The 13,741-nt window shown below is 40.6% G+C and overlaps 1 protein-coding gene across 4 annotated transcripts in view; it reads left to right on the forward strand.

Annotated features, from left to right (window-relative positions):
• Positions 1 to 13,741, forward strand: part of LRBA (LPS responsive beige-like anchor protein) — a 677,685-nt gene that overhangs the window by 571,185 nt on the left and 92,759 nt on the right. For all 4 annotated transcript variants that reach the window (XM_068279131.1, XM_068279139.1, XM_068279143.1 and 1 more), the window contains one exon: positions 4,849 to 4,938. In XM_068279131.1, coding sequence (XP_068135232.1) covers positions 4,849 to 4,938 — 90 coding nt within the window. The remainder of the gene's footprint in view (positions 1 to 4,848; positions 4,939 to 13,741) is intronic.

A 13,741-nucleotide genomic window follows, 5' to 3' on the forward strand; every position in this document is an offset into this window, starting at 1 on the left:
ATGCTGGGGGACTTTGCAGGCTACCCTGGGGCTAGAGGAAGCCTCAGGTAAGTCCAAATGTCATGTTTTTTTTTTACCTATCCGGGTCCCTTTAAACTTTATCACAATGTACCACATGCTGGTGAAATGTAATTGTGCATGCTTTATTTCCACTTGCTGGTACAACAGAAGTATTTTTATGCATCATCCTATGAAGTATTTTAATAAATTAAAAAAAATTTAAGACAAAATGGTGCTGAACCTTTATTTGGAATTTTTTTTACGGATCACCTTTTCTTCTAGTTAGCACTGCATGACCGTTTCCTCATTTGCGGCATCATATTGTGTTCAGTAGGCAGAGCAGTAGGTGCTTTTCACAAGCACATCAGACATAGATACTGTTTGAAATTATCCATGAACTTCATTGCCTCTAAATGCTATTGAGTGACATTTGTTTCTGTTGCTTGTGTCTGCTTTGACTAGCTGGTTTGTCTCAGATTGGCAGTCAGGATTATATTTCAGTCCTCTCAACAGACGTAACAGACAAGAAGGCAGGTCTGTTTTTAACTGTATCTTGCTTAGGCACCGGAGAAAACCTATTTAATTTTTTTTCAGATACATTTTTTCCTGTATTACCGCAAATCATTTCTTCAATATTATAGTCAGTCCAAAATAAGCTTCCCAGAACCTGAAAGCATAGACAACTCAGAATTTGTATTTAATTGTACACCCATTTTTCTCAGCGCTGCTGTTTGTAATGCATATACTAAACTTAAGGCCTTTCATCAGCTTTATGGTGCCCATACACGATACAATCAAAACGTTCGATTTTACCCGTTTATTCGAGCTAAATGATCGAATCGAATTAAAGTTGAAAATATTTTTTTTTCGATCAAGAAATTTGAACGATTATCCGTCTAACGGAATAATCAAACTAAATTATCTAATCAAAAAAAAAAAAGAAAAATTGTACCATGTATGGCCACCTTTAAAGAGACTCTGAAGAGATTTTTTTTTTCTTTTTTTAGACTGGGTTCCTCTTCAGCAGTAACCTGCTAAGTGTTTTGCCGCATCCCTGCTGAAGAACGAGTATCTATGTCCCCAGAAATGTGCCTATTAGTTTCCACTACCCACCAGGTCGCCGATTGTGCTACCCAGAAGAGGCAGAGCTGTTTATAGTAGCTCTGACTCTTCTCCAGTTAATCGCTTCCTCTTTCCACCTATCCCCGCCCTTCTTTGCCCCTTTTGATAATTATGCTGCCCCTCATCTGCCTTGCATGTGCGCAACCCTCCTGAACTCCATGCACATATATTCATAGGAGCTGAGTTGCATGATGTGATGTGCGGTGCATGCGCACAAGAGTGGGGCCGCGCAGGTGGTTGCACAGAAGGATTGGCCGTGACCCAGATGTTATTCAGGTGTTGCGGCCATCTTAATACAGCAAGTACCGTAGTTTATCAACTGGATAGCAGACAAACGGCGGGCATCAGAGCAGAGGTAAGAGTTACATTAAGAATAGCATAAATTACAGTTTTGAAAAATGTATCTTTAAAACAATCCAACATCGCTTCTGATTCTCTTTAAAGTGAACCAGAGACGAAGCACCCTCATGTATTTTACCATATGTATCAGTGGGAACATTCGAGAAAACACCTACCCTGCTATGTTTCATGCTTCCCTGCTCAGCCTGCTTCTAATCAGCCCTGACACAATCCCTGACCGAGCATTCAGTCTGGCTTTGCTCAGGAATCAATATAGCCGAGTCTGTCTTCTCTGATGTCTTTTCAAGCCCAAGCCTGCACCCTTCTGGCTCTGCTATAATGACTCAGCTATAATGATTCCTGAGCAAAGCCAGACTGAATGCTCAGTCTGGGATTTTATCAGGGCTTAAAGCACTCCTGCAATTTTGCTCTATGTGAGTGTTCTCACGAGATGAGCTTTCTTCTCAATCACAAACGGAGCTCCTGCACCATTTCCAGAGCATTTGCACTTTAATACAAAGTATAGGGAAATTGCAAAGTGCTTAAAAAAGCGCTTTGAAAAGAGATTTGCCCAGTGCTTTCAAAAGTACATACATTGTATTTATTCAGTTCTCGGTCAAAGAGTTTACTTCCTGAGTGTTGTCAGGAAGAAAAAGAAATCGGCAGACAAAAGCGCTTAGAAAAGAGCTTAACAAAGCGCAAGTCGCTCTGAAAGCGAAGGGAAAATAGATTTCAAAAGCGCTCACAAAAGCGCTTAGTGCTTGCAATTGCGCTAGCGATTTATAATGTGAACTAGGCCTTAAAGTATTGGTGTAAATTATAGACCTGAAGTTTTGGCTGGTAGGCCATTTGTTTCTTCCCTTTTGTGACGTAGCTTCCTTGAACTGTCTGGCTAACAGCATAAATGTTGTTTTCTGTAGAGAACATCCATATATGTGTAAATACATTTCTGTAGGTTTGAGGCACTTATGATTTAATTTGTGTTGGTATAGTAAGCTGTATGATTTAGACATATGTTGTGTTAATTGCCTTGCACGTAAGTCAGTTCAGAGTAAGTACTAGCAAATTAATTTTTATGTCTCTCACTTGGTGGTTTAAAGACAATGGCTCATTAGTGGGTTCTGTTTTGGCATTAGTTACTTAACTGTACATGTGGTCTTATTCTATGCAACTCAACTCCCTCTGAAAAGTCATGAGTTAGCAGGTTAATTAAGCATTTTATTGTTGTAGCTCATATTAGAAATTTTACTATTTAATGGCTATTTTAATATATGAGGGGTTGCAGAGCTTTTATGGATTAGACTGCCTATAAAATGCTTATTCACAACATCTTGCCCTTTCCTGTTATAGTCGGCCTGTTTTTATTTCTCAATTCACAACCATAGTTCTATGAGACAGGCATGGACTTGGGGGAAAAAAAAAGTAATTTAGAGATTGTGTCTGTAAAGGAAAAATAACCTATGTAGTTGCCTTAACTGCCTCCATATGTGCAGTGTGCTTCAGGCTTTCTCTCACTACTGACTTAGCTGTGAGGACTGTCCTGTTACACAAACTTCCAGATTATACAATAGTTTCAGGCTCTATCAGTGACAACGAGTGCTAAGCATAATATATTCAAGGAAGCCAAATCAACAGAACCAACATTTCTCATATTTAATTTAAAGTTCTGCTTAACTGCTTTAAGGGGGATCTCTGGGCTCATTTAAAATCATTCATGCACAATTCCTTACACTCTTCTAATTAGGTTCTCATCAAACTTAAAAATAAACCTTTAGATACCCCAAATTACTTTTTAATACCCTGATGACATCATCAAGAACCATGACACTGGTGACTGGTCCTGCTAATTGAGTTGCTGTAACTAGACGTTAATACATTTAAATTGGGTTTCTAGTTATATCTCCTGGTTGCTAGCTCTAGTAACTGGTTTTAACAGCTAGTTGCTATAATTGTGTTTTTTATGGTGCTGACATCTTCTGCAGAGATTATTTTTATTTCTCTGTTTTTGAGAGGAGCTCACAATCTGATCCTTACCATAGTCACAGTCTGCCACTATCATAGTACAAACCCAATGCAGGAAGTCTGAAGCAATGTTTCCTTTTAGAAACTGATGTGCTATCTGTCAATATGAACGCATGGTTTTAGCTGTCAGAGCCATCATTCTCCCTTCTACATGTCAATATGCTAAAGCGTAGTGATTCAGAGGGACTAGGGGAAAGTAAACAGACAAGTAGAGGAGACTGATTTCGTGCAGCAGGTATTTTCCTTTTTTATTTTTAAAAATTGAAGTAAGGGACATACATTTATCCACTTCCTGCAATATAGACGTTAATAAACATCCTATTTGTTTATATAAATCCATGTGCACCTATTGGATGGTGTGATTAAGGACTATACCTGGTATAGTTACAGTGATTAGTGCCTTCGGAAAATAGTCCAAGGAAATATACCAAGGCTCATTGATTTAGTATATGCATATTTTCATGCATCTTTTCAGACACACATATAAGTTGCTACTGTATAGGTAGCATAGGAAGTTCATTGCCTCATCCACTAACCCCTGTGTCTCCTTCCCTATTGTTACCACCCCACTACCCTCTAGATTGTAAGCTTGTAAGGGCAGGGACCTCCTCCTATTATTTCTTATTTTGCTGTGGTTTTACCAACTCTAGTAATATCTCAATCCACACATTAATTATGCATGCATGTGTATTTTACTTGTATTACTGGATGCCATGACTGTACAGTGTCTTGACCTCATTTATATATGTTCCCAAATATTGGTTTTGTACTATGTACAGCGCTATGGAAGGTGTTGGCTCTATGTATATAAATAATAATAATAATGCCCTGAATGTCTGTGCTGTAAGAAATTGCTGATGTACTGCCTTCTGCCTTGGTCCTTTAGAGTGATTTATTGAGCTACTGAAGCAGCATATCTGCCAATAAAAACAAGATGTATCACTGAGTGCCTGTATAGGACTGGGAAAACATTAGTGCCTAGAGTTGCACTTTAAAGTTCCATATTGTAGTCTGACTGCAGTCTAAGTGTAAAATAAAGTTGTTTTGTTTTACCTCTGTGCTGAAGTTTATCTATAAGTCAGGCTGTGCATATTTGAGCTAATAATCACCAATCCAGGCAAAACATGATTTCTGATTGCAATATCACAGCCTGTTTCTGCTTAATATCACATAGCAGCACGAATGGATAGTTTCTCATGGAAAGATCATGCATACTTTTAAAAAATGACTTCACCACAAATGACAGTGCCAAGTGTAGAATTTGGCGTCATCATTATAAGATCGGTTTGGGTATTACACCAGTCCAGACTGGGAATCTTTCTATTTTGAACAAGTTCTAATGAATCTACATTTCCCATGTTTTAGGGTGTTGAGGCTCAGATTCGAAGTTTTGGACAGACTCCCTCACAACTGTTAATAGAGCCACATCCTCCAAGAAGCTCAGCCATGCAGGTGGTAAGTATGTGTGCAGAGTATGCAAACCAATTCTGGAAATTTACATATGTTAATGCAGTATGTATTTGCAATGCTCACCTTCTTCTTAGGCTGTACAAGACGAGATATTGGCCTCAATTCACTAAGATCATGCTGGAGATAAGGCAAGAGAAAACTTACCTCCACACAGTAAGAGAGTTATCTTATCTCTTCATTCCTTACGTTACCTCTTCTGTAGTTAATTTACCTCCTCTGTAGTTGTTACCTCCTCTGTAGTTATTCTCACACGCAGTTAATGAACAGCCTGTCTTTTACTCTGGGGTTATTTTAAGGATTAAAGACTTAACTTAAAGACAGAAGAGTTAACTTTAGGTTTGCCTAAGGTAAAATGTTTCCTAAATACTACAAGCCTTATCACCATCCTAACAACTCTAGAAGAGTTATTAAAGACAGGAGATAAGCTTAGTGAATTGAGGCCATTGTCTTGACGTTTAACCTCATTATTTGTTGGAATCAATACCACCTGTCTTGATATGTACTGTCCTATAGACTGAACTACCCGTTATTACAACAACTTTGGTAACTGTTTATGAACAAATGGTCCTAAATCTAGTTTTCAAACTCTACCCATTGATCCTGTTCCTCAGTTGGCAGTTTCTATCACTGCTTAGCAGGTGTAAGTTTTCGAACCATGACTTAGGATCTACTTTTTTTCTGCTTGATCTGAAAGATTGAACCAATATGCCATACACTTATGATCAGTTTTTTTGAAAATGTAAAAAAAAAAAATTATAAAAACGTTTTTGTTTTTTTTTTGGTCTTGTTATATATATATATATATATATATATATATATATATTCCAACACATTTTATGAGATATGTATTAAAACATTCAGAAAATTCTATCGTTCTCTATCAAATTTATTTTCTATACAATCAATACATTTTATTGATAAAGGTGCAAAATCAACCAATTTGGTATTGATTGGTTGATTATGTCCACCTTTAGTCAGACCAGTGAGATATTTTTAAGCTATTTGAAACTTTAACCACTTAGGGGCCGTCCGTAGTTAAAACTACTGTACGCCACACTTTTGGCTGCTTAAAGAGGAACTTTAACCTAGAATTGAACGTCATTTCAATCAGTACCTGATGCCCCATTTCCTATGAGAAATCTTTACCTTTTCTTGTGTCTGTGTGGCTGATATTATGGTAAAACCCCTCCCACAGTGGGATGTCATGACCATGGAGCTGACAATTAGCTATCTGTGAACCTTGTTGCATTGTGAGAAATAACATATTTTCCCAACTGCCAAGCAAGTAATATCTCCGTCTGTGCTTAGAACTCTCAGTAACAAGCATTCTGTACAGATCACCTGGCAGAACTAAAGATGTCACCGCCAGTGACAAATTTCAGAATTTAAATCGGGGAGAGGAAATATTTTACAATGGGCAAATAGTGACTAACTTATAATGAAAATTGTAAACAATAAGCAATTTTATTCATTATTTTCACTACAGTTCCTCTTTAGATGTGATGCGTAGTTTTAACTACACCGGCTCCACTGGATATTCTGAATTTGTACTGATATTTGGAAATCACTTTGGTGAAAATCGGGAGAGGTGTAAAGTAATAAAAGCATAGAAGAAAAAAGATGAGTTTTCCAGACACAGATGACCTCTTTAATGGTCTTATTAAAATCAAAATAAAGTCTAAACTCTATCCATGTGTGTGGTAAATAGGGAAAATTAGAATGTTTATAGAACATGTATTGAATTTTATGTAGCTGGAAGTAATATTACATAATGTGCAGCCTGCCATATAATACTGGTTTGCATGTAGCAATAGTGAAAGGGTGATTTGAGGATATAATAGAACATATGTCTGGTTGACAGAAAGTTGTGGAAATTGTGTTTAAATAGAACAAATTTAAAAGGTGACTGTGTCTTTCTTGGCTGAAAATGGCAAGACAAGAATTCCTGGGTGGTGTGTAGAGGATTACGAGTAGATGACACATTTACACACTTTGGCTGTCTGCCACACTTGCTCAGTTTTCCTTGCTTGGTAACCTGTATGTGAGACTAAGATATTTTTCACAGGGCTTAAGTAATTGTGTAGTTGTCCAGTTGTGTTGAAGGTACCATAGTAATAACTACTCATTTCACATCACCAGCTGCTTTGATGGACTGTTGTGTTTTATATCATGCAGCTTTCAGCACTGTTTTTTTAAATGATATAAGTAAACTTCATGGACTATCACTGCAGTGAGTCTGACCCACCCCCTAATCACCCCTCACAACCCCCTGGTTTTGGTTTAATAGCAAGATCTAGTGATATTTTTTATTATAAGCTTTAGGGGCTTATTGATAAAAGATTGATAAAGTTGAAAAACGTCTCATTGCCAGCTGCAGGACAAATTATCACATGTAGTCCTAGAGAAATAATTAGTGAGCAAATAAAGGAGATAAAGTTCTCTCACGTTTGTATTGTGGACCTAAGCCAATGTGGTTAGCCACTTCAGGAACAGTTGGAATAACTGCATGTAAATGGAGCAGCTGATTGTGGAAAACATGCAGATCTGTTACCACATGTAAAGCTTGGGATCTCTCTTGTAGCTTCCCTAAAAATGTCTTCTATATTGAAAGCACTGTAACTGGTGGAGCCACAATGACTGACTTATAAGCATGCATGCTATAGGCTGATAAATCTGAATTAGTGGCACTATGAGCCTAGTGTTAAGCTTGACATTGATCTGTGTAGTAAGTATAAGCAATGATGGCTATTTCCTTAAAGGGATACTGTAGGGGGGGTCAGGGGAAAATGAGTTGAACTTACCCGGGGCTTCTAATGGTCCCCCGCAGACATCCTGTGCCCGCACAGCCACTCACCGATGCTCCGGCCCCGCCTCCAGTTCACTTCTGGAATTTCAGACTTTAAAGTCTGAAAACCACTGCGCCTGCGTTGCCGCGTCCTCGATCCCGCTGATGTCACCAGGAGCGTACTGCGCAGGCCCAGTATGGTCTGTGTCTGCGCAGTACACTCCTGGTGACATCAGCGGGATCGAGGACATGGAAATGCAGGCGCAGTGGTTTTCAGACTATAAAGTCTGAAATTCCAGAAGTGAACCGGAGGTGGGGCCAGAGCATCGGTGAGTGGCTGTGCGGGCACAGGATGTCTGCGGGGGACCATTAGAAGCCCCAGGTAAGTTCAACTCATTTTTCCCTGACCCCCCTACAGTATCCCTGAGGTGAGAGGGATATGGAGGCTGCCATATTTTATTTTAAGAATTGCGCAGAAAAAGTGGGATCAGCGCATCACCAGGCCGCCTCTGAATGGCCTCAGCTCAGAGATGCGCTGAGCCCCCCAGTAACTACAAACGCACCTTGAACCCAAACAGAGGCTTTGCATATACACCAAAGAAAAACTAACAAGTGGGAGCAGCTGACCAGAATTAAATCAAACATAGCAAAGAAATGAACAGCGCTACTTAAAAACAGATGAATGCTTACCTGCAAAAAAGTGCAGACCCCACTCATTGGATACAAATACACAATGAGCACACATACAACCTGTCTACCACTTGGAGGATGTTAGTTTCCACTAACAGCTTGCATGCAATTTGTTAGGTACTCGTCCCTCCCAGTGTCGAAGAAGTCTTTCCTCCATGGGAGGGGACCTAACACTAACTAAATCCTACCTATGCATATGCATAGCCTGGGCGCGCTACCAGTAAATTTAGGAATTGCGCAGAAAAAGTGGGATCAGCGCATCACCAGGCCGCCTCTGAATGGCCTCAGCTCAGAGATGCGCTGAGCCCCCCCAGTAACTACAAACGCACCTTGAACCAAAACAGAGGCTCTGCATATACACCAAAGAAAAACTAACAAGTGGGAGCAGCTGACCAGAATTAAATCAAACATAGCAAAGAAATGAACAGCGCTACTTAAAAACAGATGAATGCTTACCTGCAAAAAAGTGCAGACCCCACTCATGGGATACAAATACACAATGAGCACACATACAACCTGTCTACCACTTGGAGGATGTTAGTTTCCACTAACAGCTTGCATGCAATTTGTTAGGTACTAAGGTAGATATTTTATTTTAAACTATACCAATTGCCTGGCGGTCCTGATCCTGTGTCTCTAATACTTTTAGCCATAGACCCTGAACAAGCATGCAGCAGATCAGGTATTTTGACCCAGCAGACACAGGTTTTACAAGATAAGCCATATGTTTGTTCCAGGGTTTTGACTTACACTACTTATGCCATTAAATCAACAGGGCTGCTTACAAGAAAATAAATATGGCAGCCTCCATATCCTCCTCACCTCGGGTTCCCTTAACCTCCCTGACGGTAAGCCCGTGCTGAGCACGGGCTATGCCGCCGGGAGGCACCGCTTAGGCCCCGCTGGGCCGATTTTCATAATTTTTTTTTTTTGCTCGATCGCCGCCGCTACCCACCGATCCGTCGCGCCGCAGCCGCCCCCCCCCCCCCAGACCCCGTGCGCTGCCTGGCCAATCAGTGCCAGGCAGCGCTGTGGGGCGGATCGGAGTCCCCCTTGACGTCACGACGTCATCCCGCCCCGTCGCCATGGCGACGGGGGAAGCCCTCCGGGAGATCCCGTTCTTTGAACGGGATCTCCTGATCGCCGGAGGCGATCGGAGGGGCTGGGGGGATTATGTAGCGAGACTTTGTCTCGCTACATGAAAAAGAAAAAAAAAATTAAAAAACGCATTTGCTGCCCCCTGGCGGATTTTTAGCAAACCGCCAGGAGGGTTAAAACAGGCAACCATTTTTTTAATGATTTGCTAAAGTACATAGTGGCAAATAGAGGATAGAGAGATTGTCTGTAGTGAAATATGATCCCATGTCCCACTTCAGTACTATCACTTTTGTTTTTATACCATCTTGCTAGATGATTTGATTTATAGCAAATCTGTTCTATAGTGTGCATTGGGCTTGAGAAATGTTTGTCAACACAATCCTTAGGGAACCCTAGTAGATTTCACACAGCCACAGGTGAAACAATTGCTTTGCTCTGATGCTTTGATTTAACTAGCTACAATCCTGGGAAACGTGATTACTTGGGAGTAAGAGGCACTGCACTGAATATTGCGCATGGCAGCACTCAATACTGCTTATTCTCCAGCGCAGTGCACAAAAAGGCCTTCATAGTTTGAATACATTTCTGGTATATAAGCTAAAACATCACACAAGCGACACAATTCTACAGGATTCATACGTAATAGAAACATAATTTTTTTTATTACCTAATATCCAAGTCCAGGGAAAACATTTTTCCCCCCATTTTTCTGCTTTATGTTTTTGCAACCTGACTGGGAGCACTGGGAAGTAGTTCATCCACTCCTTGTTTACATTATATCAAGGGCTCAAATTTTGTTAGTGCCTCAAGAGTACAGAGGGACAGTAATTAAAAATATTTTATTTTACTGTCATTTTGGATGGAGGGATTTGCCTACTACCTGTCTGGAAATTCCAACTCCACCGCTCTGATCCCCCCGATTGCCGGCGGCAATATTTACCCGTCCGGGATCCTGCGAGAGTTGCAGCTTCACCATTTAGCTACGGTCGTCGCTATGGCGACGATCGGACATGACGTCTGGCGTCATGTCGTGCGCAGTTCCGATCCTCCCTATAGCGAAGCCTGGAGCTGATTGGGAGGCTGCGCCATCGCGGGATCCATGGGGGGGTACGTATAATGGCGGTGATCGTGGAAGAGCGGAGGGACTTGGGGGCTTGGTTAGCTAGCCAAGTTCTAGTTTAAGCATATAAATCAAATTTTATTTTAAAAAAAATCCTCCCGGGCCATGTGATCCTCTCCGGCGGCTAGCCCGAGCGTAGGTTGGACTTACCGCCAGGGAGGTTAAAAGAATAAGAGTAAGCAAGCTATCGGCTGTGCAGCCTTCGTCTGGCATCAATCCTGTTTGCTTACAAACTGATGGAATAGACAGCTATATGCATGCAACATCAAAAGGGATACATCGTTTTTTTTCAAACATAAATACATGTCTTACTAGGGCCAGTAACCCTAGTCACAGATGCCAAAGTGCTTCATCTCACTTTTGAGAATCTGAAATGTTTGCTAAACTGGTGATCAGTAGCATTCCTACAGCAGCAAGTCTTGATCACTTCCATTTGAAATATATTCAGTCACATTTTCACCTTTTAGGATAATTCACAAAAGACAGTAATGAGGCTTATAGGAGTAAAATAGACAGATTTGCATTTTGCCATTGTTTGGGGTTTCATACTGGCTCATAATACAGATTCTCTTCCTCTAGGCTTTTGTGTGCACATTTTTATTTTCACAGCAGAAATGAAAGCCATCTCATGCAGTGTTGAGCGCAGTGGCCATAATATACACCAGGTGTAGTAATTAGCAGCCACATGAAGGCAGCCTATTTGTCTGCTTGTGCTGCTGCTGTTGTTGAATCCCCCTGTGCCTCCACACTATCAGATAGCTGGATTTAATTGAGGCCACATCAGATGAGGCATTACTGACACCTTTAATTGAATGAGCATCCAGGGAGAATTAACTCATAATATTGATTGGCTTTTAGCCACTTGCTCAGAAGGGTGTCTAGATAGCTTATTAGTTGCCTTTATTTACACCTTTGTGCAAAGAGTGCAAACAGAAATTCAGTGTGCAATATGTTTTTGTAAGTACTCTTAATAACTTTTTTAAATGGGCCTGATAATAAAAATGCAAATGTCGTTTTAATAGCTTTTTTAATATAAGAAAAAGTTTTACATGTGTTCTGTTTCATTTCAGTGCAGAGTATACAGCTGTGATTTACCAGTGTTATATGTGTGGTCTAATGTTCTGTTATTTTTATTACTAATACATTTTAATAATTATTTTACCTGCAATGTTTTTATGTGTGGTCGTTGGACCTAAGCAAATTAAAATACATTTCAGGAATTATGAAAAAAAAAAAAAAAATTGATGGTACGTTGATTACATTTGTATGTTTGTTTTTTGGTTGTTGTTTTTTTTTTTGGGGGGGGGGGTGTTAAATGCACATTCTTTACTTATACTATAACTTAATCCACAATGTATACATAGGTCTTATTATAATTTTTTTTTTCTTCTATTGCTTGTTCTTCGCATTACAGCCTGCTTGCATATTGTTGTATTGTGACTTTAAAGCTAACCTATGACTTAAAAGAAAAAAAGAAAAGAAATGCTCTTGGAGGGGACACTTCTGGATCCTAAAGAGGCTTTCCCCGTTGTCCCCTGCAGACCACTTCTACTGCTGGCACCCCCGAAATGTGCTCTCTATGTGCATGCGTACTACCACCATCCTGCCTAGGCTTTGGTGGAAATAGCCAAGCCGCCCAGCCCATGCTACTGTGCAGACTGCTCTCGTCTGACCCCTGGCTATTGTGGAAGAGAGCCGAGCAGGGATGAAGCTAGCTCTCATGCACAAAGCTCAGACATGCCTCGACATGCAGACTTTCGGGGGTCATACTGGCCAAACAGGGATGCTGAGGAGGCAAGCCACTTTAAGATCCAGAAGCTTCCCCCTCCCACAGTAAAGTACCCCATAGGCACTTTTTTCATTACAATTTCCCTTTAAGACCACATTCACAGTGGCCATTGTGTTTCCTGTGACAGCAGGAATGCAACAGATCAGGACAACGGCACCACGAGTTATGCTCCTGTTGCATCAGGTACAGTGAAGCATATAGTCAATGAAAAGGGATGCTTCGCGTTTACTGTTAACACACGTGTTTAGCGGTAATGCATTGCATGCAGTGTGTTATGCTGCAACCCGTTATACTACAAAACTCCTACTTTACTTTGGATGTCACATAGACCAGGGCTTCCCAACCCTGTCTTCAAGTACCACCAACGGTGCATGTTTTGTGGAAATCCATAGAGGTAGTTAATCAGTTCAGCTTAGACACTAACTACTCCACCTGTGTATGTTTGTGGTTTTTCTACAAAACATGCACTGTTGGTGGTACTTGAGGACACAGTTGGGAAGCCCTGGCATAGATGGTGCATTGCAGTGAGGTAAGCTGTGTTACAAAGCGCTGTGAATGTGGCCTAACAGGTTCTCCAGTTAAATAAGTTAATCTAAATTTGGGCAATAACAAATTTCTGTTCTATATGAGCCCCACTTAGTAGAGAGGCCATGTATAATTTATGATTTGGATGCTTTGGCCATTGTCCCAGCTTCAGAAGTATAAATTAAAATTCACTCTCAGTAACCTCATTTGCTCAAGAATGAACTCGAGCTGATATGCTTTGTATAAAATGTTAGGGGGCTATGGGCTACCAGTGCATAGTGCTGAGCAGAAAATTCTGCTAACATGTAAATCTCCTGTGAAATCCAGGAAGGGAAAGAAAACTGGCCAGCTAATTGATTTGCTGCAAGTGGCTTCGATTTGGTACAATTTTTTTCCCTTGAGGCAGCGAGGATTTGCATATTAGGATACTTTTTTGCTTATAGCTACTGGAAAATAGAACCAGAACTGCATTTAAGGGCATCAGTATAGCACAGCTATATGATATATTGGTACTTTTCCGTTAGCCGGGAGCAAGTGTAATAGGGCAAAGTAATGTGTTCTGTGAGCCCGTTAGCCAGGAGCAAGTGTAATAGGGCAAAGTAATGTGTCTGCCGCGGAATAAAAGTGGAATACGTGTAACTTGTAACAACTTTTGACTAGTTTTTACTGGCCGTCTCGCTGCGGCCAAATGTATCAAAATTGAGTTAATGTAATTAAATTAAGCCAGCAGCAATGTAACAGATGAAACCGCCAGCTTTGGCTCTCGCTCTCCTCCCCCTTG

Source organism: Hyperolius riggenbachi, chromosome 1 (assembly GCF_040937935.1).
Source record: "Hyperolius riggenbachi isolate aHypRig1 chromosome 1, aHypRig1.pri, whole genome shotgun sequence".
Lineage (NCBI taxonomy): Eukaryota > Metazoa > Chordata > Amphibia > Anura > Hyperoliidae > Hyperolius > Hyperolius riggenbachi.